This window comes from Lissotriton vulgaris, chromosome 2_1 (genome assembly GCF_964263255.1).
Source record: "Lissotriton vulgaris chromosome 2_1, aLisVul1.2, whole genome shotgun sequence".
Taxonomy (NCBI): domain Eukaryota; kingdom Metazoa; phylum Chordata; class Amphibia; order Caudata; family Salamandridae; genus Lissotriton; species Lissotriton vulgaris.
The window spans coordinates 266480490-266500983 of NC_141687.1; the positions used below are offsets into that span (position 1 = coordinate 266480490).

General features: G+C 46.5%; 1 protein-coding gene across 1 annotated transcript in view; it reads right to left on the bottom strand.

Moving 5' to 3' along the window:
- The window catches only part of ZNHIT3 (zinc finger HIT-type containing 3), a 58684-nt gene extending 39087 nt beyond the window's left edge, over positions 1 to 19597 (bottom strand). Inside the window, exon 1 of the mRNA XM_086954912.1 lies at positions 19334 to 19597. Coding sequence (XP_086811038.1) covers positions 19334 to 19416 — 83 coding nt within the window. The 5' untranslated portion in view covers positions 19417 to 19597. The remainder of the gene's footprint in view (positions 1 to 19333) is intronic.
- Positions 19598 to 20494: the final 897 nt, after the last annotated feature.

Here is a 20494-nt window from a genome sequence, read left to right on the forward strand (position 1 = left end):
TCGTGGTGGGGCAGATTGGGCGCAGTCTACTCCAACAGCAGCATTCTCCTCCAAACCATCCGGTGGGCGGGGGGCAGGTTTCTTCACAAGAACGCCGTGAAAAACCGCTGCGGGACGAGTGCGGTGAGGCCCAAGGATCCACCCTGCCACTGCCACCTCCCCACAGGGCCAAATGAGGGTCCAAATCGTAGAAGGCATGCAAAAGGGCTCCAAGGAAAGGGGGGGGGGTGAGAAGGTAGTGCGAGCAGCCCAGCGCTACACTAGAGGAGGCACGACATCACTCAACCAGCAATCAGGAGCCCGAACGGAACAGAAGGGAGAGAGGAAAGGGCGGGAGGTTAGGGGGGGAGGGGCTAGCAGGCTACGGGCCGGACATGTTTTGTGCTCGTTTATAGCCCAAAGGGAGCCCAAGCATAAATGCTTTGGGCTCCCGCTCCCGGCCACTATTTTGTCTCAGGTGACCTGGTGGCCGGGAGCCCTTGTTAGTCAGGATTTTTTGGTGAGGTTTTTTGTGGTTCTAGGTTTTTTGGTAGGGGGGTATTAGGGGCTGAGAAGCAATAGGGCTTTTCACTGAGGCTTCGCGTCTCGTGCGGCAAGCCTCGGCTGTGAGACTGTGTCTGGCGCGGGGGAAGGCTGGGTGATGTTGGGCACTCTTGTAACACTCTGTTACCTCTCACATTTTGTTGGCTTTTGACACTTGCACAGGTGCCACCATTGCCTATGTAACGTTCGCTCGTGCCTGAGTATCTAGCATATATTGCAGTATTATACACAATTGTCACTTTTACCTCATGTAACTTAATGCTGCTTTTGTAGTTTGTTCACTGGTAATTTTCTCCTCATGTATCATTACTGTTTCTATTGTGAAGCGCTCTGACACCTTCGGGTAAAGCCGTGCTATATAAAAACGCATAAATAAAATTAATAAATAAATACCCGCACCGGGCCGCTTTACATGGCTTCTTTAGCCCCAGCGCTCAGGGGTATGCGCGGGGGGGGGGCACAGGGCGGCATGAGGCGCTCTGCCTCAGTGTCCGCGGCTTCGGAGGAACGGCTACTCGGGAGAGTGGGGAGGAGGGGGATCTGGGAGGGGTGTGGGTCCTCAAGCGATGATAATATTGCCGAGCGCAGCGGAGGAGGAGCGCCAGGTTCTGTTTGTCTCCCTTTCGTGTGCGAGAACAGGGCATGGTGTCTGGAGCTGGGGTGGGGCACAGCACTCCGGTGTGGGCTACATTCTCTAGCTATAGTGGCCCCTGCTGGTCGGCTGAACAGTTAAGGGGGCCCATTTATATGGGGCATGTGTCTATGGCGGGCAGGGATTCTTTAGTCCCCCCCCCCTTTTTTCTTACTGTTTCTCACTCATATTTTCCTAGGGGCGAAGTGGCCTCTGTGGGAGGTAGCTCGGTGGGGGGGGAAAGGGGCACAGTTGGGGGGCTGGTGAGCTAGCCGCAGGTTGGAAGTTACTCAGGATGAAGACAGGGGGGAATCTTACTCCCTGGCGATTCTCTTGGGGGTAGGGGCAGTTTGGGTCACGTAGGGCGGGTAGGGGTCAGAAGTTTGGGTATAGCGCTTGGGACAGGCAAGAGAGCATGGGATTTAGAAAGTTTTAGGGTTCTGGCACATCGGTCCAGATTTTTTTTTCCCGGGGCAGGGAGCTTTTCAGGATGACAGACTCGGTAGGGTGAAGTGCGGCCCAACATTGCCGAGGAGAAGGGAGGGTGGAGCCTGGCGCAGCACATTCCGTACCGGCGGGGGATCCCGGTGCGGCCAGCACATGAAGGTCCGCCGCGACCTCGCTGGCCCCAACGTCAAGCAGGATATCTTTGGTCAGATAAGCCAGCAACGGATTTCTTCATGGTGATCAACGCTTGGGGGAGTATCGGTGTGTACAGTTGCCCCCCCCCCCCCCCCCCTCCTCAGGATGACATTCAGGGGCCAGAAGAGGAGAAGGGTGGATTGTTGGAAGGGAAGCTTTAAAAAGGTAAATACGTTACGTATCAAGGGGTAAAAACCAGGGAGGTGGGGGGGCCGCAGGGTGATAACGTGGAGAGCAGGACGAATACTGGGGCAGTTGACGCAGGTAAAGAGCCTTGACGGAGTAAAGAGCAGAAGAGTTAAAACCTGCCTTATATGGGCTTGACAAAGCTCCTGGGTACGCATTTAAAGTTAGCCACCAGGGATCGCATATGGAAGGGGGTGAAGGTTGACATTCTCAAACTTCTTCGCAAGAAGGTGAAGTCAAAGGAAGGTTTGAAAGAGGAGGAGTATGAGTTGGCTAAGCAGCACAAGGTGCCCTTGACAATTTGGAAATTGAACGGCTGCATTTTTAATTTATGGCAGCGAGTATTGGTAAAGGTTTCCAGCGCACTGCGTTGCCATTTTCCAATATTAGGATGTTGTTAAGAAAGCACAGATCATGGGTAGTGGCTACGTGTGGGCGCAGTATGAGGAGGAACTTCGGGCCGTATAGGCTTGGGACCTGGAGGCACAGTGGGGGTAGTTCGACACTGACTGGTGGCACCACACGATGCACCGCTGGGGCAAGACCATATTTACGGCTAATGGCTGTCCATTAGTATACCGGCCCGGTTAGGGGAGGTCCACCTGGGGTGTGGTGGGGAGCACAACAGCTACACAATCTGGGATCGAGCATGCTGGGAGTTTAACAAGGGCCCGGGCACAAGGGAATACTGTAAGTCCGTCAGGAGCGCTCTTAGTGCGGGAAAACACATTCCTTGTTTCAAGGTTGGGGAGGCACGCAACAGGGAAGCCAGTAGTGGCAACAGACAGGTGCTACCGGTCAGGGGCACCCTTCACAGTTCCAGAGTAGTAGGGGAGGTAAGGGATCTCAAGGATCTGGACCTATAGGCTACAGCGCCAGTTAAGTTGAGGGCGCTGGCTGAGGGTTTGAGAGAGTATGGAGATTGTAGGGGCAAGACAGGTGTTTCGGATGGGGGCAACCAACAGGGACTCAATACATTTTAAAGGGTGCGCAATTTAAAATAGGCGGCGGCGGAAGTTAAGGAAGTTGTGCGAGACAAAACTGGTCGAGGAGTTGGGAGAATGGCAGATCCTTTGATGCCTGGCCACTGGAGGATTTGGTTATTTCTCCGACCGGAGTGGTGCCCGCAAAAGAGGTGGGCCAGTACCATATGATACAGGACTTGTCATGGCCAAAGGGGTCTTCAGTTCTTGAGTTTATGGTTGAGAAGGCGGCTGCTGTTCATACTCATCAGTTGACGTTGCAATGTCACTAGTTGTGACCACGGGCGCAATTGCAGAGATGGTAAAATGTGATATAAAATCCACATTTGGTTGCTTTCAGTCCATCCAGATGATGGGAATCTTCTGAGGATCCATTTTCATGGAGAATGGTACGTGGACAAAGCATTACCGAGGGGTTGCTCAATGTATTGGGCCCGGTTTGAGTTTTTAGCACTTTGTTTTTGCAGCAGTACTTAGCACACGGGTCAGGAGGTGGTGTCGCATTCTTTGGATGACTTCTTTTTGGCGATTCCCCGGGTTCTACGGAGTGTCAGGTAGCCCTGGTCACGTTTCATGAGCGCATGGAGGATTTGGGGGTGCCATTGGACCCAGAGGGGACAATGGGTCCTTACACAACCACGTCTTTTTTGGGAATGGAACTGGACTCTGTGGCAATGCAGGTTCGCCTGCCTGAGTATAACAAAAGTGCAATGTTACAATTATTGGAGGTAATGCTCTCATGGTGAAAGATATACAGGTCTTGCTTGACCGCCTTAATTTTGTCTGCAGGGTAGTCAGGGCGGGTAGGACCTTTTGTAGGATTTTGAGGCTAGTATTTGGCGGGTTATCGCCTGCTTCGGTGCCGAGTCCGCTTGTCGTCTGGGGGTAGAACAGGTGGTCCAGTGGTAACCAACAGGGACTCTCAGAGCTTTTTCGATAGAGGACTGGCGCATGTGGGCAGTTTTTTCTAAATTCTTTTAAGGGAGTTCCGTTGAATAGGGAGTTGGGATTCCAAGGGGAGGTCAAAATTATTTTCAGAGGCGGCAGGCAGTTTTTAGTTTTGGCACATATTGGTAGAGTAAGGCAGAGCAGAGGGCCCAGTCAGAAGAGATGGTTTAGTGGTAACAAGCAGGGGCTCTAAGCACTCTTAGGATTTCTTAGCATCACAGGTCTGTAGGCGGGTGGAGGAATAGGGGCAGTCAGAAGGTGCGATCCAGTTTCGTTGGGACCTCATTGAGTGGGGTCTTTTCAAGGTCAAATGGAGATCTATTTGTAGCGTGCTGCAGAGGTATCGCTGTCTGTTCCTAACAGCGTGGTGTATGTGAACTAATGCAATGCAACCTACGGACTTGAGGCTGCCGCTCTGTGCACAGCTCTACAGAAACACAACAGTTTCTAATCCAATGGAATGGAATGTTTAAATCAAAAGGTTCAACGAAAGTTCTTCAATTCAAATTTTTAATGATCATTCTCATCATGATCCAATTTCTTCAATTTTGAAATAATCCAGTGTATTTTCCTACATACATAGTTCACCGAAACTCATTTCCCAATGCATTTCGGGATTTCAACGCGTCCTTAGTCAGGGGATAGTTCTACAAGTAAAGAAAGGGTAAACATCAAGAAACGTCTCAACTAACATTCAAATCTCAACATATTAAGGAGCCAAGGAATCCATGCAAAACGTGCGATTCTAAACCAGAATCAGAGGTTTCCCTCAGAGTTCAAAAAGGTTCAATGAAAACGTGTCTTGAGTTAAGAGAATTGCGTTAGCAAAAACGTGAACGCAAGCTACAATCGTGCATCATCCGTGTGCAAAATACAAAGAAAAAGTCGGTTCGTGCTTATCTGCTCGGGGAGAGCGGTGAATTTCAGAGATAAAGAGTAACGTGAGGAATACAACTCAACAGCTGACATTGTACATCGGCAACATGCATGGTGTTAAAATTCATGAGAAAACCAAATGTAAATAAACTCACGCTGTGAAGCTTAAACCGCTGTGAAAATCTGTTAACAAACGCTAGAACGCGGAACATTAGTACAGGGTACAAATGTACGTGAAAGATTCAAGAATGGGTCCTCGGGAGAGGTACTTACTTTTAAAGAAGTAACTGGCATGCGGGTTAAATTATTCCAGGTGCTGGTGAAATACGGCTGGAACAACCTCTCGCCGGTAACGGAGGGGGGTTAGTGGCGTCCTAACGCGCGGTGTATAAGCAACAAGGGTAAAACATTGAGAAGGGACTACATTATTGGCCCAGAGTACGGGCGCCATCTTAAGAAGGTGAATCACGGTGGGTTAATGACTGAAAAAGTGCATAAAAGACGAGGTGAAAACGGCTGTAGATGTGAAAAACGTGGGTTGAAAAAAGGATAAGATGAAACAGTATGAAACTTGATAAAACTGCAACAAAAACATGTCAAACGATGGTAAATGTGACAATGGTAAATAAATAACGTCATCATGTAAACACTTGTCATGTACAGTTCACTTAAAGGTAACAAGAGAATTCCATTCGATCAGGGTGCATCGTGCTCATAAAGCGAATCCAATAGTTTTCTCTCTTCAATAATGTGTTTTTATTGTTCTCACATGGTTTGATGACCTCTAAAATGAGACAGGGCACATAAGAAAGTGAGCTTAGTGATCCCCAGTTTCTGAGGAGTTTAGGTTTTTGGGACATTGACGCGTAGGGACATTCGTTTTGAGGCTGTAGAGTATTTCAGGGGCGATGGGGTTTCACTTATCCAAGATGGGTATGGACCTTTATTTGTTACCGGATGGAGAAGTCTTTGAGGTTTTTGATGTTCAGGGGCTTGCCTTATAGGCCTGAAATTTGCTATCAGTTTGGGGGGCAGAAAGGGGAGGGGGTAGTTTTTCCTACCCTCCCCCCCTGGCTTTCTGGGTGGCGGGGGTTATTAGAAGTTTGCCAGGGTTGGCTGATTTTTTGTTGTTCATTTTTAGAAGTTTGGTCATCGACAGGGTTGATTTAGCCAGGTTTACGGTTGGGGTGTTTACATAGGTTGGGTGATCGGAAGTTCTAACAGGTCAGGCAGGGGAGGTTGTGTAACAGATTGTTTGGATTCATAGGTTTATACGTTGATGCATTGATTTGTACTGTTTGTAATTTTGTAATGTGGTATTGTACGGGTGGGGGTGGGTCTGAGAGAATTTTTAGGGGCGAGGAGGGAAGAGGGGGTAAAGTAAATGTTTATTAGTGAGGTTTAGTTTTGTAAGGCATTTGGCCGAGGTTCTAGAATTGTTATGAGCACCTGTTTCAATAAAGCGGCCTTTTACACACAAAATCTGGTTTGTGGTCTGCTCCCTCCCCCACCCCTCCCTCCCAATCAACCGTGAAATGTCACCCTGGTAGGGCGGGCGTAGGCAGGCACGGTATAGAGCGACTGGGGAGAAGAAAATTAGCTGATGGCATAGGATGATGCAAGGATTGAAAAGCGCATCCGTCATGATGGACCGCTTTCGAAAATGTTTTATTTTTGACGTTCCTTCCTCCCACTGGTTCTCCTGTTCTCCACCCCCACTCGATTGGCAAAGTCAATTGCTCATCCATAGGCGAGACCTTTTGGCTTTGCCAATGTTTGTTCTGTTTCGCAGTCCAGGACCATAAACAAGGCTTGAACAACTGTAGGGTGCTCCATAAGCGTGACCCTGAGCATAACACAAGGGTCTACAAGATGAAAATTCTCTGACATCCCTGTGCAGCATGAAACCAAGACAGCACCCATTATGCAACTGTGATGGTGTGTTCGCAGTACAGTGAAACACTGCTGGGAAACGTCAAGCCGAAAGCTCAACTCCAAAACAGCACATTAAAAGGCACACTTTTTTACTTGCAAACGTGATGTACCTTACAGTAACATTTATTTGACTGTGCAATGCACTAATGAGCCCAATCTCTAAAATCAGATACTTCCCCATCCAAATATGGGGACTCTTAAGCACAACATACACCTTTCTACAATAATAGAGACCTCTTCTACCACTGAAGAAGTCTCTAAATCTCTTCTTGCCCACCCCACCGCCCAAAAACCCACAGCACTCCACAATGCGAATCAGGCTGCATCTATATTCTTCTCGGAGGACCCTGCCCCCACATTACATCATCGTGCAGCAGCCCGATGCAGATGCATATCTATTGATGTGGTGGCACGGTGATGCTGCACACCTTCAGCATTAGTGACTTTTCCTGGTCCCTTGCAGAACCTTCACAGTGTCCTCCCCAACCTACAACACGATTATTATCAGACTAGAAATCTGGCTCACTTCTTGACTGCAATCGCAGCTGATTATGATCTACAGATGCGGTCACCTCTTGTTAGCAGTGCTTTTCTAATTTAGATGTTGCAAACTATTTTGGGAGTAGAATGGTCCGCTCGAAGCGGTCCAAAAGTAACCTTAGTTTCTTTGACAGCTGCAAAACTGTCATCAATTGGGCTCACTGGTTACCTCAAGGCCCTGGTAAGCTGTGTACAACTTCCTTGTTTTTTCTTATTTTGGCTATTTATAATGGGTCATACAGCTGTGTAACTGTCTCTAGTTTTTAAAGTCATTTAGTTCTCTTTTAAGCGACAATCATGCCTTATCGCACACAATAGATTTGGTGGCCCTGGGGAGGGATGGCAATCTTACACCAACATTTAAGGGAAGAGGATGCCATTCGATTATAGATTATATGCTGATATCTTCATTTGCAAAGGATAGGGTTAAGGAGGCGAGAATAGAGTGGAACCCATTTAGTGATCACAGTCAGTTGATTATGGAACTAGCATATAGTGTCCGCCTTGTTAGAAATCAACCAGCAACCACTGAGCTGCGACCAACGGACCAGGGGAGGCGTCTTAGATGGGCCAAAATTAATGCTGAGGAGTTCTATGGAACCCTTGTAAAAAAAGGCCGAAAAACAGATAGATGGCTGTCTTGACCTCTCAGTAGAAGGTGCGGTGCTGGTCTCCGTGTTTGAGTCACTAACCAATCTGGTGAGTGAACTCTTGAAAATAAATGGGCCAAAGAAAGCGGAAACACAGCCACGCTGGTTTGATTCCGAATGCTCTAGGGCACTGAGAGCGTTAAAATCATGCCTTAAAAAGCAACCCAGGGACAAACGGGAAGTAGCCTCATGCAGAAATTTATATAAGATGAAGGTCAAGCAGAGGAAGCTTACGCTTCAAGCTGAAGTTTGGGCGGACTGGAGGGAGGCTGGGGAACACAGGGACTTCAATGAATTTTGGAGGATTGTCAACAGACCCTGTTTCCAAGATACAAATGCCCCGGCGATTATTAACAACATCCTCCCCGAACAATGGGTAGCACATTTTAAGAGTCTCTATAACCATGAAAGTGACACTGCGCCTGTAGGGGGTTGGGGTGAAGTTCGGTCCGGTGATGTAGAATTCTCACTCCAAGAAATCACCCAAGCAATTAGGGGGCTAACTAGAAATAAAACACCAGGGCCTGATGGCACTCCACCTGACCTCTATTTAAGCAATATAGACCTTTGGGCCCCTATTATGACCAGGGTATTAAACGCTGCTATCAAATCGGGTCTCCCGCAATCTTGGTCTACAGCATTGATTGTCCCTATCTTCAAAAAAGGAAGCAGGGACAATCCTCAATGCTATAGACCAATATCGTTGATAGATGTGTCAGCGAAACTGCTGGGTAGGGCGATTTTAAATTGCCTGATGTCTTGGACTGAAGAGCATAACATCATAGCAGACACCCAATACGGTTTCAGATCAGGCAAATCAACAAGTGATCAATGCCTAAATCTCTACCTTTTAGCTGCAAAATACACAAGGGTTAGTAAAGGTACGCTCTATATGGGCTTTATGGATTTGGCAGCAGCCTTTGATAATGTAAACAGGAGTAAACTTTGGGAGTTGATGAGCAACCTGGGAATTGACCCCGGACTCATCAACATCCTCAAGGAATTACATTGGAACACTACCGCCAAGGTCCGCTATAACACGGGAGGAGGGGGGGGTGGGTGGGGGAGTACTGATCCCTTCCCGTGTACTAGCAGAGTGAGGCAGGGATGTATCCTTGCTCCATTTCTGTTCTACCTTTACATTAACGATTTGGAGAGAAGTCTGGTTGCCTTAAGTGTGGATTTCCCAAAGCAGGAAAGCATCATATACCGGTTCTGCTGTATGCGGATGACGCGGTCCTGCTTGCCCGCACAGCCCTGAGCTTACAACATCTTGTTGATGGGTTTGTGGAATTCATGGACAAATTAAATCTGTCAGTGAATCTGAGCAAATCCTACGTGATGGTAACAGGCAAGAAACCCAGTAGGAAATTTGTTTTCCAAATAGGGTCCCATAAACTTGAAACTGTAAGTTCCTTTTCCTACTCGGGCCTTCTGTTTGACAAGGACATAAAGTTCGATCTTTTAATTGAGGAAAGATGTAGGAAGTTGGTCTGTGCAAATGGGGCAATATTACATTTTGCTCGTAGACTGGGTCGGTGGTCTCCGGAGCAAGTGATGAATTTATATGTAGCTGTAAGTACCGCTAAGGCTCTATACGGTGCAGAGGTTTGGGGCTTTAGGGATGCAAGCTTTTACAATTGGAGGAAGACAAATTCCTACGGAGGATATTGAAGATACCCCAAGGCACCTCAGCAGGAATTACACACACAGAGCTGGGGATCCCATATATTTCTGACTTGGCGAAGGTGAGACCCATAATGACATGGCTTAGGATATGGGTGAACCCGGAAGTGGAATTAAGTAGGCAAATAGTCAGCGACTGTTTGCAAAAAGAAAATCATGTTCAAATTCCGTGGCTGAAATATATTAAAGAGACATTAGAATCCATCGACCAGACAATACTCTTTAGTGACCCGACCTCTATAACCACCACATGCAGATATCAAATCAAAAGAGAACTACTAGATATATTTGAGTCACAAAGATCAAACTCTGACTCAGTAAAAAAAAAAATCAGTTGTGGCTCACCGCCTAGTAAGTAATGGAGTTGGTATGGAGCCCTACCTATTTTTAATGCACAACCACCAAGTTAGGTTTTTAATGTGTCGTTTTAGGCTCAATTTGTTACATCACATTTTAGCTTATCCATCAGGTTTTACGGTGACAATTGAGCAGAAGGGTGCCTGTGGCTGCGACAATAGGTCTCCGCAGGACACCCTTCATTTTGTACTACTCTGTCCTTTTTATCGAACTCCCGTTGTAGATTCCTTGTGGATATTTTAAAAGAGGCTAAAATCCGCCAAGCCAAGAATGCCCAAATCTTTTTACAAAAGGCTACTGATATGCGTACCCTGTGCTCTATTGTAAATTTCTTGAAAGTAACAGCAAGACTTAGGAAAACTAGAGACTGAGTAATGATGCATGAATTGGGATATGTTGTTAATCTTTTAAACTGTTTTTAAAGTGGATCGGTTCAGAAATGTAAATAATGTTTTTTTTTGTATAAATGTATTTTTATGGTTCCTTTTGGTCCTCGAAATAAAGATTTACTGAACTGAACAGTCTCTCTCTCAGTCTGATGGCAGGCTTCACTGTAAGTGACAGTATTGTGCTCTGTCAGAAAAAGCATATTGGCACACAAAGCAGTTTTTTTAGTACCAGGAACGACTGTGGCAATATGTGATTTGAGACCAAAAACAAGTTTTGCTTTTGCCAAGGTTTGTTATGATGAATGTTGAGGGCACAGCAGCTCCCACACTTGTAAGGTTTCTACAAAAAACATGCAAAAACAAGACTTATATTGACAAAACCAAAAGGCTGACCACCAATTTCAGACCTACTAGCTTCGCCAATGCTGGTTTCTTTTGGTTTCCCATAATTTTATTGAAATTGGTTACACAGATTTTCCATTATGAATATTTTTGGGAAATGCTAGCATACATCAACATATTTTCCTAAATGATGCTGCAAAGAAATGGTACCTAAAATGTTACAGTAATTTTGCAAAATGATTTTTTTTTCCTATTTGCATTTTTTGGGAACATTTTATTTTGAAAGCAAAGAATCATTGATCTTGCTTTCAAGCTTCTGCAAATATTTGCATCTAATTTGCATCTAATCAGAGTATTCTGGGAACATTATACATTGCCTTATGTTGCTAAACTTTAAAAACGTGAGAACACATTTTTATACTGTAACCAATGTCAGTAGTGCATTCCGAGCTTACAAAATTTACTTAGAGCGCTCACCCTAATAAAGGTTTTGAAATAATGAACCATAAATACAGGTTTGAACAGCATTAACACAGACACAAATATTACCTTAACTGCAGACAATGCCCTTCCCTGATCCATGATGTGGTACTGTAAACTAGCAGCCAAAGGATGTGTGTTGTGGGGGGTTACGCCTACTTGTCCACACATGAAAACTTGTTGCCCTTGACACCAAACACTATGTTCTGGGCGTCATGCTATAGGAATTCCACATCCTTTAATGTATAAAACAACAATACTGTAATATACAGGAATACATGATTATATTTTCACACCGCACACCAGTAATGAGAACTGGAATCAAGCGGTTGATATACAAAGCAGCTTTTTGCAAACTATATTCTTGAAAGTGTACATTTCGAGAAAAAAATTGCTTTTAAAATCCTTTTTCTGTACCACGGGAAGCATCAACTAAAGTCACATTAGCCTTCTGTTATGAATGCAAAACTCTTCAATGTTTCAAGTGTTCGCATGAGTGAACAAATCGATATGCAACAATAAATAACCTATTTTTTTAGTATACTCTTAGAATAGGTATGTGCATATTTTTACAGTGTCCGACAAATCTGTGGGGACCTGCAATGGAGATATTTGCTTATCGCACTTTTAGTTCATGAAATGTTTTCAAAATTAGGACGCAAGTACAACACGGCTAATGAGGTCGTTGGGATACACAGCTTTTCAAGCAGGTAAAAAGCTCAATGCATATAATAAGTGTTTCTTCTGCTACAGCTTCTTTTGTGTGTAGCACATGTGCTCTGAGGAGGTGCAGACCTAACAACCTAGAATAGAATTTTACTGTTAGAATTTACAGAGACATTAGAGGGAGAGGATGTTTGAGCCTCTAACTGGCGCAACAGAAGCTCCTACCCTTCACACGAACACAACATTCTACATCTTGGGGAGGTTCCAAACCTGAGAAGGACCTATACAGTGCCTCCCCACACGATTTGGAAACTCACTCTTTGAAAGGGTTGTGTTCACTGTGCGATATAGGTCCTTCACTGGATAACCATTTTAAAGAGTACGGATATCTTATGACCAGGGCTCCTGGAATTATGAGATTCTGCGGTTGCAGCAATTCCCACTTAGCTATAGGTTTGTCGCATTATCCATCATCTGTCGCATAATCTGCAGATTTTAAACAAAAAAATATTTCTAGCTCAAAAGTTACTAAAGATGCAGCGACATGTTGCTGTGCAGTGGAAGACCATTTGCAAAGCAGGACTGGTCACCTTTCTGTTGCTTATTGCTATAGTTGTGGGTTAAACTGGTACTAATAAGGTGCAAGCAATGCCCAGACAAAAGCACCATGTTAAAAATATTGAATAATAAAGTAATACCACTACAAAATGTGCTGCATTATGCCGCACAATTTGCCTTTTCTTGCCACATAATTTACTCGACTGTTGGGCCACTTATGCTGCATAATTCAAAATTTGCTAACATTCGTGACAAGAATTTTCAATTCTATTAAGGACAAGGAGGCGAGGATTATGCTTAGTCTCATTTCTTTACTGACACATAGCAGCCAATCACATTACAGTAAAGAAAAAACAGAAAATACGTCATCATGAACTCAGGGCAACCATAGAGTACACCCATAGTATATAAACAGTCTCAGAGGTAACCACTTCCTCTTTCTTTGTCCAAATCCAGTAGGAAGAACCAATTAAACATCAGAAACCACGTAGAACATCATCCAAAAGGACCAAAATCCGAACGAGGAGGAGGAGGAACTTCCAGAAGCCACAGGAACAGAAGCAGGCCAACGAGGAGTAGAAACTCGCAGCAGAACTTCCACAAGGGCTGAGCCGGAGGAACCTCACTTGGGATCAGAGCCTGAAAAGAGACACAAAGCCGTAATACACATCCTGTGTAATCGTGATCAAACAAAAGGGTGGGTAGAGAAAACTCAAAACATTCATTACAGTTCATCAGGAAAGATCCATGAAGCATTGCATAGTAACAATATAATAGATACATGCATATACAACGGGTGGGATAATCCTCGCCTCCTTGTCCTTAATAGAATTGAAAATTCTTGTCACGAATGTTAGCAAATTTTGAATTCTATGTCAGGACAGGAGGCTCCGATTATGCTTTGTTTAAAGCTCATCCACCACAACAGAAGCAACAGTAGGAACAGGTTTGAAATAAAATGTCTTAAACACTGAATCTGAGGACCAATCGGCCGCTTTCATAATGTCACATAAAGAGACCCCCAATGAAAAAGCCTTAGAGGCCATGGCTCCCCGAGCCGAGTGAGCACCAAAAACAGAAACATCAATGCCCGCTTCCTCCATAAGCCATCTTACCCAACGGGCCAAAGTGGCTGGAGCGACGGGACGAAAAGGTTTCTGCAAAGCAATTAACAATTGACCCTGCATATCAGATCGAAGAAGAGAAGTACTCACCTCATACTCTTTAAGGCATTGAACTACACAAAGGTTAGGTCGAGCCGGAAAAGAAGGATACGAAATGACCTCCGTGTTAGTTTTTGTGCGCCGGGAAAGGCGAAAGGAAACACCCTCAGGCGTGAAACTACGACCCGCCAGATCTAGAGCGCGGACGTCCGAAATGCGTTTGCAGGAAAGTAAACACAGTAACATAGTAAGCTTGGCTGAAAGTTGCTTACGCGATAATAAGGAATTAACCGGCCAAGCCTCCAGAAAACGTAGTACCACAGAAACGTCCCATAGGGACACATATTTAGGCTTAGGAGGAGCAGCCATACGAATACCTTTCAGAATTTTGGCTACAAAAGGATGTTCCCCAATTGGTCTGCCATCGACAGGAAGATGACCCGCTGAAATGGCGGAACGGAAATTGTTGATCGTGCAATAAGCCAAACCCGAAGAGGAGGACAGAGAGGACAAAAAATTGCATATCAAAGAGATATCAGCCGATGTTGGATCAACTTGCCGTTGAGCACACCAATCACTCCAACGCTTCCAGGAACTTCTGTAGCGTTTGTGAGTGTTAGGGGCCCAGGCATTGCTGAGGAATCTGGCAGCGTCCTCAGAAAGGCCTGGCACCGTCCAACGTTCCCCGAAATTCGCCACGCCAGGAGAAGGAGGGAGCCGGACTGAACCAGGGGATGCGGATTCTGCAATGGATCTAGAAGGAGATTCGCTCTCTGAGGAAGAAGAAAGGGCAGGTCGCATGCCATCCCCAGAAGAACAGGGAACCATGGCTGAGCCCTCCAGAGAGGGGCAATTAGAATTAATTCCGCCTGAAAGCGTGTCACATAGGCCAGAACCCTCGGGAGCATCATAAATGGGGGAAACGCATAACAGAGGGAAGTCGGCCACGCCTGGAGGAAAGCATCGGTGGCAAGAGCCTCCGGATCCGGACGCCAGCTGAAGAACTGGGGAAGCTGGGCGTTGAGCCGGGACGCAAAGAGGTCGATCAGACACGGACCCCAGTTGCGAAGCAGTTGGCGAAACACCCTGGGGTGGAGTCTCCAGTCGCTGAAGTCCCTCAGATGTCTGGAGTTCCAGTCCGCCACTAGATTGCGAGACCCGGGAAGGTACTCTGCAATAACAGTGATCTTGTGTTGGAGGCAATAATGCCAGAACTCCTTGGCAATCTCCGCCAACAATCGCGACCGAGTTCCCCCCAGCTTGTTGATGTAACGCACCGCGGAGACATTGTCCATCCGAAGAAGGATGCAGCAGTGAGATCGAAGAGGCGACAGGCATTTGATCGCAAATGACCCCGCCAGCAACTCCAAACAGTTGATGTGGAGTGAAAGCTCCTGCGGAGACCACCGTCCCCCCGTCGAGACCGGACCGCAACGGGCTCCCCATCCCCAACGACTGGCATCCGATTCGATCACTACCTCCGGAGAGGAGCCGAAGAGGGCCCTGCCGTTCCAGGCCTCCATGTGATCCAACCACCATTGCATCTCCAGTTTGGCCTCCTCCGAGAGAGGAATCGAATCGGAATACCGGAGGCCACGCTGAAGATGCTGAATCTTCAGACGCTGAAGGGCCCGATAATGTAGCGGAGCCGGAAATATCGCCTGCAGGGAAGACGCCAAAAGCCCGACTACTCGTGCTAACAACCTCAATGACACAGTCGGATTCGAGATAATGGAATTCAATTCCTTCTTGATATAACGAATCTTCTGCTGGGGCAGCAACAGTTGACAAGTGATGGAGTTGACTCTGAACCCCAAGAAATCGATGACCTGAGAAGGATGAAGGACAGATTTGGGAACATTCACCAGAAATCCGAGGGACTGGAGAAGGTCTATGGTCCAGTCCAGATGATTCATTAGACGAACCGGACAATCCGCCAGAAGGAGGATGTCGTCCAAATAAATGATCAAACGAACCCCACGACTGCGGAGCGATTCCACTACAGGCCGTAACAGTTTCGTGAAGCACCACGGTGCCGACGAAAGGCCGAAGGGAATAACTTGGTATTGATACCAAGTCCCCTGCCACTGAAACTGCAGAAAACGACGATGGGGATGGAAGATCGGGACCGAAAGGTAAGCATCTTTGAGGTCCAGACGAACCATCCAATCCCGTTCCCTCAAGAGGTCTCTCAACAGATGGATACCTTCCATCTTGAAGTGTCTGTAAACTACCCCCGCATTGAAGTCCTTCAGATTGAGGACCAACCGTGAACCTCCTCCCTTCTTGTCCACCAGAAAAATCGAGCTGGCAAATCCCTGCGGATGGCGGACTGTCGGCACAATGGCCCCCTTCAAAACCAGAGACTTGAGTTCCTCTGTGATGAACTCCTGACTTTCCCTTGAGAAGTGAAGAGGGAAGGGAGGACGAGATTGGTGAATGGGATGATAGAATTCTATTTTGAATCCCTGAACTGTTTCCAGCACCCAAGCATCGCCTGAGATTGCGCGCCAATTGTCTAGAAAATGGCGGATCCTGCCCCCCAGAACAACACTGCATGCAGGAAGAAGTCTCACCTGAAGCGGCGGAATCTTGACGTCCGCCGGAGTAGCCACCTGAACCTCCTTTCTTGAACTGCCCACGTCCTTTCCTGGAAGGGTAGAAGTTAGACCGCTGGGCATAACCGGAGTCCTGTTGGCCTCCCTTATGGGACTGGTACCCACGTTGAGTGGATTGGTTTTGACCACGGCCGGACGAGCGTCCCCAGTTTCGACCGGCCTTGTTAAAAACCAGACGCATGGCCCGCTTTAAAGTGGCCTGTGCTTTATCAATACTACTAAAAGTGGTGACAAACTGGGTGAGCTCTTTTAAAAAGGATTGACCAAAAAGAAGACCCTGGGCAGCAGCCCCTGCCTCCGAGGAAGAAAGGTCAGACAATTTCGGGTCCAGCTTCAGAAGAATAGAACGCCGACGTTCACTTGAGAGGGCACAGTTGGCGTTCCCTAAAAAGCAGACGGCTCGCTGTGCCCATTGAATGAGCTCGTCAGGATTGACAGTGGAAGACGCTTCTTTGGCACGGAAGCCCAGATCCAACATCTTTGTGAGAGGACCTAAGAGGTCCAAAACCTTATCCTGACAAGCCCGCCAGGAACGGTCCAGACCCTTTTTGGGGTCCTTAGAGAATTTTGTCATGTATTGCAAAATGGTAGGGTCGACCTCCGGCGTGTCCGCCAGTTTGTCCGCCAAATCTGGCCGCGGACACTCTGATCGAAGACGTGCACGTACGTCTTTGTCAAAAGGGTGCCTGATATACTGCTGAACATACTCAGCTACAGCCGGGGAAGGAAGCCAGGCGGAAGAATTCGGGTGGACAATATCCTCGGGCTCAAAAGTTAAAATAGGAGGCCGAGAGGATGCGTCCACAAAATGTTCTTTGCATTTACGTTTCTTGGGAGGAGGAGGTAAGACCTCCGACGAGGAGGAAGAAGCATCATGGTCATCGCTCTCCACCAGAACAGGGACAGCCTTGGATGTAGAAGACAATGACCGAGCCAACTTGCGAAAGTCCGAAGAATGGGGATTACCAGGAGATGAGGACTTCATGGAGGGAAGCCAACCTTGCTGTTGCGCATAATGCGTCAAATGGCGCTTCAGAGGTGTAATGGCGCGAGCCATCGCCCTGTTCATAGAGAGTTGTACCCCTTTGCCCAGTGCCTCAACCAGGTCCTGTTCAAAAAAGTCAGACCCCTCCTCCTCAAAGTCACCTTCCTCCTCAAAATGATAGGAGCCACTCATGATACACTGGAAGTGTAGAAAATCCGCCCACCAGGTGACAAGGAATCTGGTATGTCAGTGACACAGTCTGAGGGAGTGAAAAAACCTCACAGTCAGCAAGTGAAGCAGGAAAATACTGCGTAGAAACCAAGATATAGAGCGTGGAGGGAGGCTTGCCGACCAAAAAATAACCACTCTAGGCAAAGCCTATGCAAAATCACAACCGGGACCTTTTTCCAAGCTCCGGCGTCGAAAACGGGACAAGCTGACAGGCAGTGGGCTTATACGTCAAAGACGCGTTCAAAGAGCCGGCGCTGTGTTGACAGAAACACAGCTGCGCGAGGAAAAACCCTTAGGGACAAAGGTCGCGCATGCGCAGACACACGGCTCGCCCGACAGCTAAAGAGCCTGCTCGCGCTGAACGTGCGCGAGGCAGGACAGTCCCCAACTCCCTCCACCAAAATACGGGACAACCTGCAGCAAGTGCCCGACCCCGGGAGGTGACACACGCTCCCACCGACGCGCCGGCCGAGTTAAACGAGAGACGACCAAGACGGCAGCAAGAGCGTCAAAGAAGCGCCGAAGCAAAAGCACACAGCGCGCACAAAGCGGTATGAATATAACATACAATACAAGTTTAAGCAGTAATAGAAAACAAGTTTGCACTTAACTGGCTGCGGAGCAGCAAAGAAAGAGGAAGTGGTTACCTCTGAGACTGTTTATATACTATGGGTGTACTCTATGGTTGCCCTGAGTTCATGATGACGTATTTTCTGTTTTTTCTTTACTGTAATGTGATTGGCTGCTATGTGTCAGTAAAGAAATGAGACTAAGCATAATCGGAGCCTCCTGTCCTGACATAGAATTCTAGTGGCCCTGCTTATGACACACCATAGCACTGTGAGAGTTAGAGCTTGCTTTGGGGTTTTAGATTATCAGAGGGCTCCATTTTATTATCGATAGCGTTTTCCAGGTCTGAGCTTTCAATTAAGCACCTACTGGATTCTGAGATTTGCTGTATTCGTTCATTCAGCTGAATTAATAGTACTAACAGAAATTAAAAACAAAGATTTGTAAACGTAATGGAGCCAGGTGTTCGTAGTGAAATGAAGTCACCTGGTACCCATTAACTATCAAGCCCCGAAATAAATGGAATATTTAGACAGCTCTCTCCTGGAATTCCCTTTAATCTTAGTTTTCAGTGCAAAAAAAAAAAAAAAAAAAAAAAGATTTGGCTTACAGGTAAAGTTTTGGGAATATATTTGCCCCAGTTAATTACCACATTTTGCAGTCCTCCAAATAACCTCTTTTACCAAGTTTTCAGATTTGCACAATACGAGTGCAACATATGTCCTACCTCCTAGAAGCTGATTAAGCAAAATATTGTGGAGATGTTTCAATGGTTGACTGGTCTGATGTAGGTCAAGAAATAAGAAAGAACACAGGTATGAAATGGCTCCGTACTCTGGCATTATTTATCTGTTAAATGACTGGGACTCCAAGTCATTTAACAGATCAATAAAACCAGTCAGGGAGCTTCGTAGATTTATTACATTGAAAAGGACTTAGGACTCGGAGCTCCCAAGTATCCCATGTGCACGAGGGTGTATCTCATACAGTCGAGGAGGTTTTACCATTGCCCCCTGGGACTTTATAATGGGATAAACGGGACAAGTCCAAGAATGCAAGAAAACAACAACAAAAACACAACACAGCAAGTTTCAGAAATCAGTCTGTTGAAGATGCCTGGAAAGTAATTAAGCCAGCTCGGACGAATGTCGGTGCAAACTTTACATATTTAAACAGCTTTACTACTGTTCTGTATCCGCACGTGTGCCCGCCCCTCACACCCTTTCGGCTGTGTTCAGCAATCCCCATGCACTCCACACAACTGTGACTATGCCCACTTTCAATGTGACAGTGGGCACTTTCTCCCTGACATCCCCATGTTTCGTGATGCGTTTAAAAACCCCATAGTACTCACTATCGTAGACGGCACCCGGGACACCGATACTTGGGGGCTTGTTCCGCGCATACGCAGCATCCCTGCAGTGAGTGTGTAGCCATGCTCAGTTGTTAATGTCCGAAAGACTGCAAGCTCAAACATCAAGAACCACCACAACAAGCCGCGTGCGAATCACCCGATCGGGAGGCAGGCAGGAGACCCACCCACAGGCATTTTCAATCGCCAGCCGATCCAGGGCTCTCCCCCAATCACAATTGGTAAATGGCCAATTCCCTTTCTCCTACGACAGGCAGAACCAATCAATAACATACTTTAACTCCCATCCAATCAGGCTGCGCCAGTCAAGACAGCATTAATCAAAAGCCTACCGCATACAAAATCGGTCAACAACAAGCGGCGCGTGTTCTAAAGCCAAAATCCGGCACATTTAGAGAAAATAGGACAACAATTTTATTTCACCGGAGTACACGGAATGACAGTGCTCCTCAGCAGAGAATTACAGAAGACGCAGCATGAACATAAATAGAATGCAATTTTTAAAGTCCGTAGAATGTCTGTTAATTAAATTGCTTTTTCTTTATAACAGCTGATAACTAACTAAACGATGCCGGATTAGCCAAATATAAAAAGGCACCTCCCACCTTTTTCAGTCAACCTTCGTTAAAAACGAAGACATGAGCTAAATTTACCAAAATCTGCTGATACAGCTGGCGAAAAACTGGGACTATACCGGCAAATCCAGGATGCCTGGCCACCCTGACCTATGGGGACACCACTGGAGGCAAACGCTTTAGTATATGGCCCGCTCTTCAGCCAGAGAAAGTAGCACGGCCTCTTGTCAGTTTACAAATGTTTTTATTGGAAACCTGAGGCCCCATACTATTATTTGAATCTTACACACCTAAGTATAGCTGCCAAGGTTTCAGATTGCTTATGTGTGACATTTTAATAATTTCAGTGCAATTATGAGTGACTCTTAACGACTATCAGTCACACTTTCAAGTGAGCAAACTCAAGCAATGAAGACAAGGGAAACATGTAAATATCAGAAAGTACACCCTTTGGAGTAACCAGAAACTCTTAGAAGACCAAGTTTTAAGGCAGCTTTTGTGTAACATTTCCAAACTTGGAGTGCCTATGTGTGACATTTACATATATGTGACACTTTGAGAGGTACAG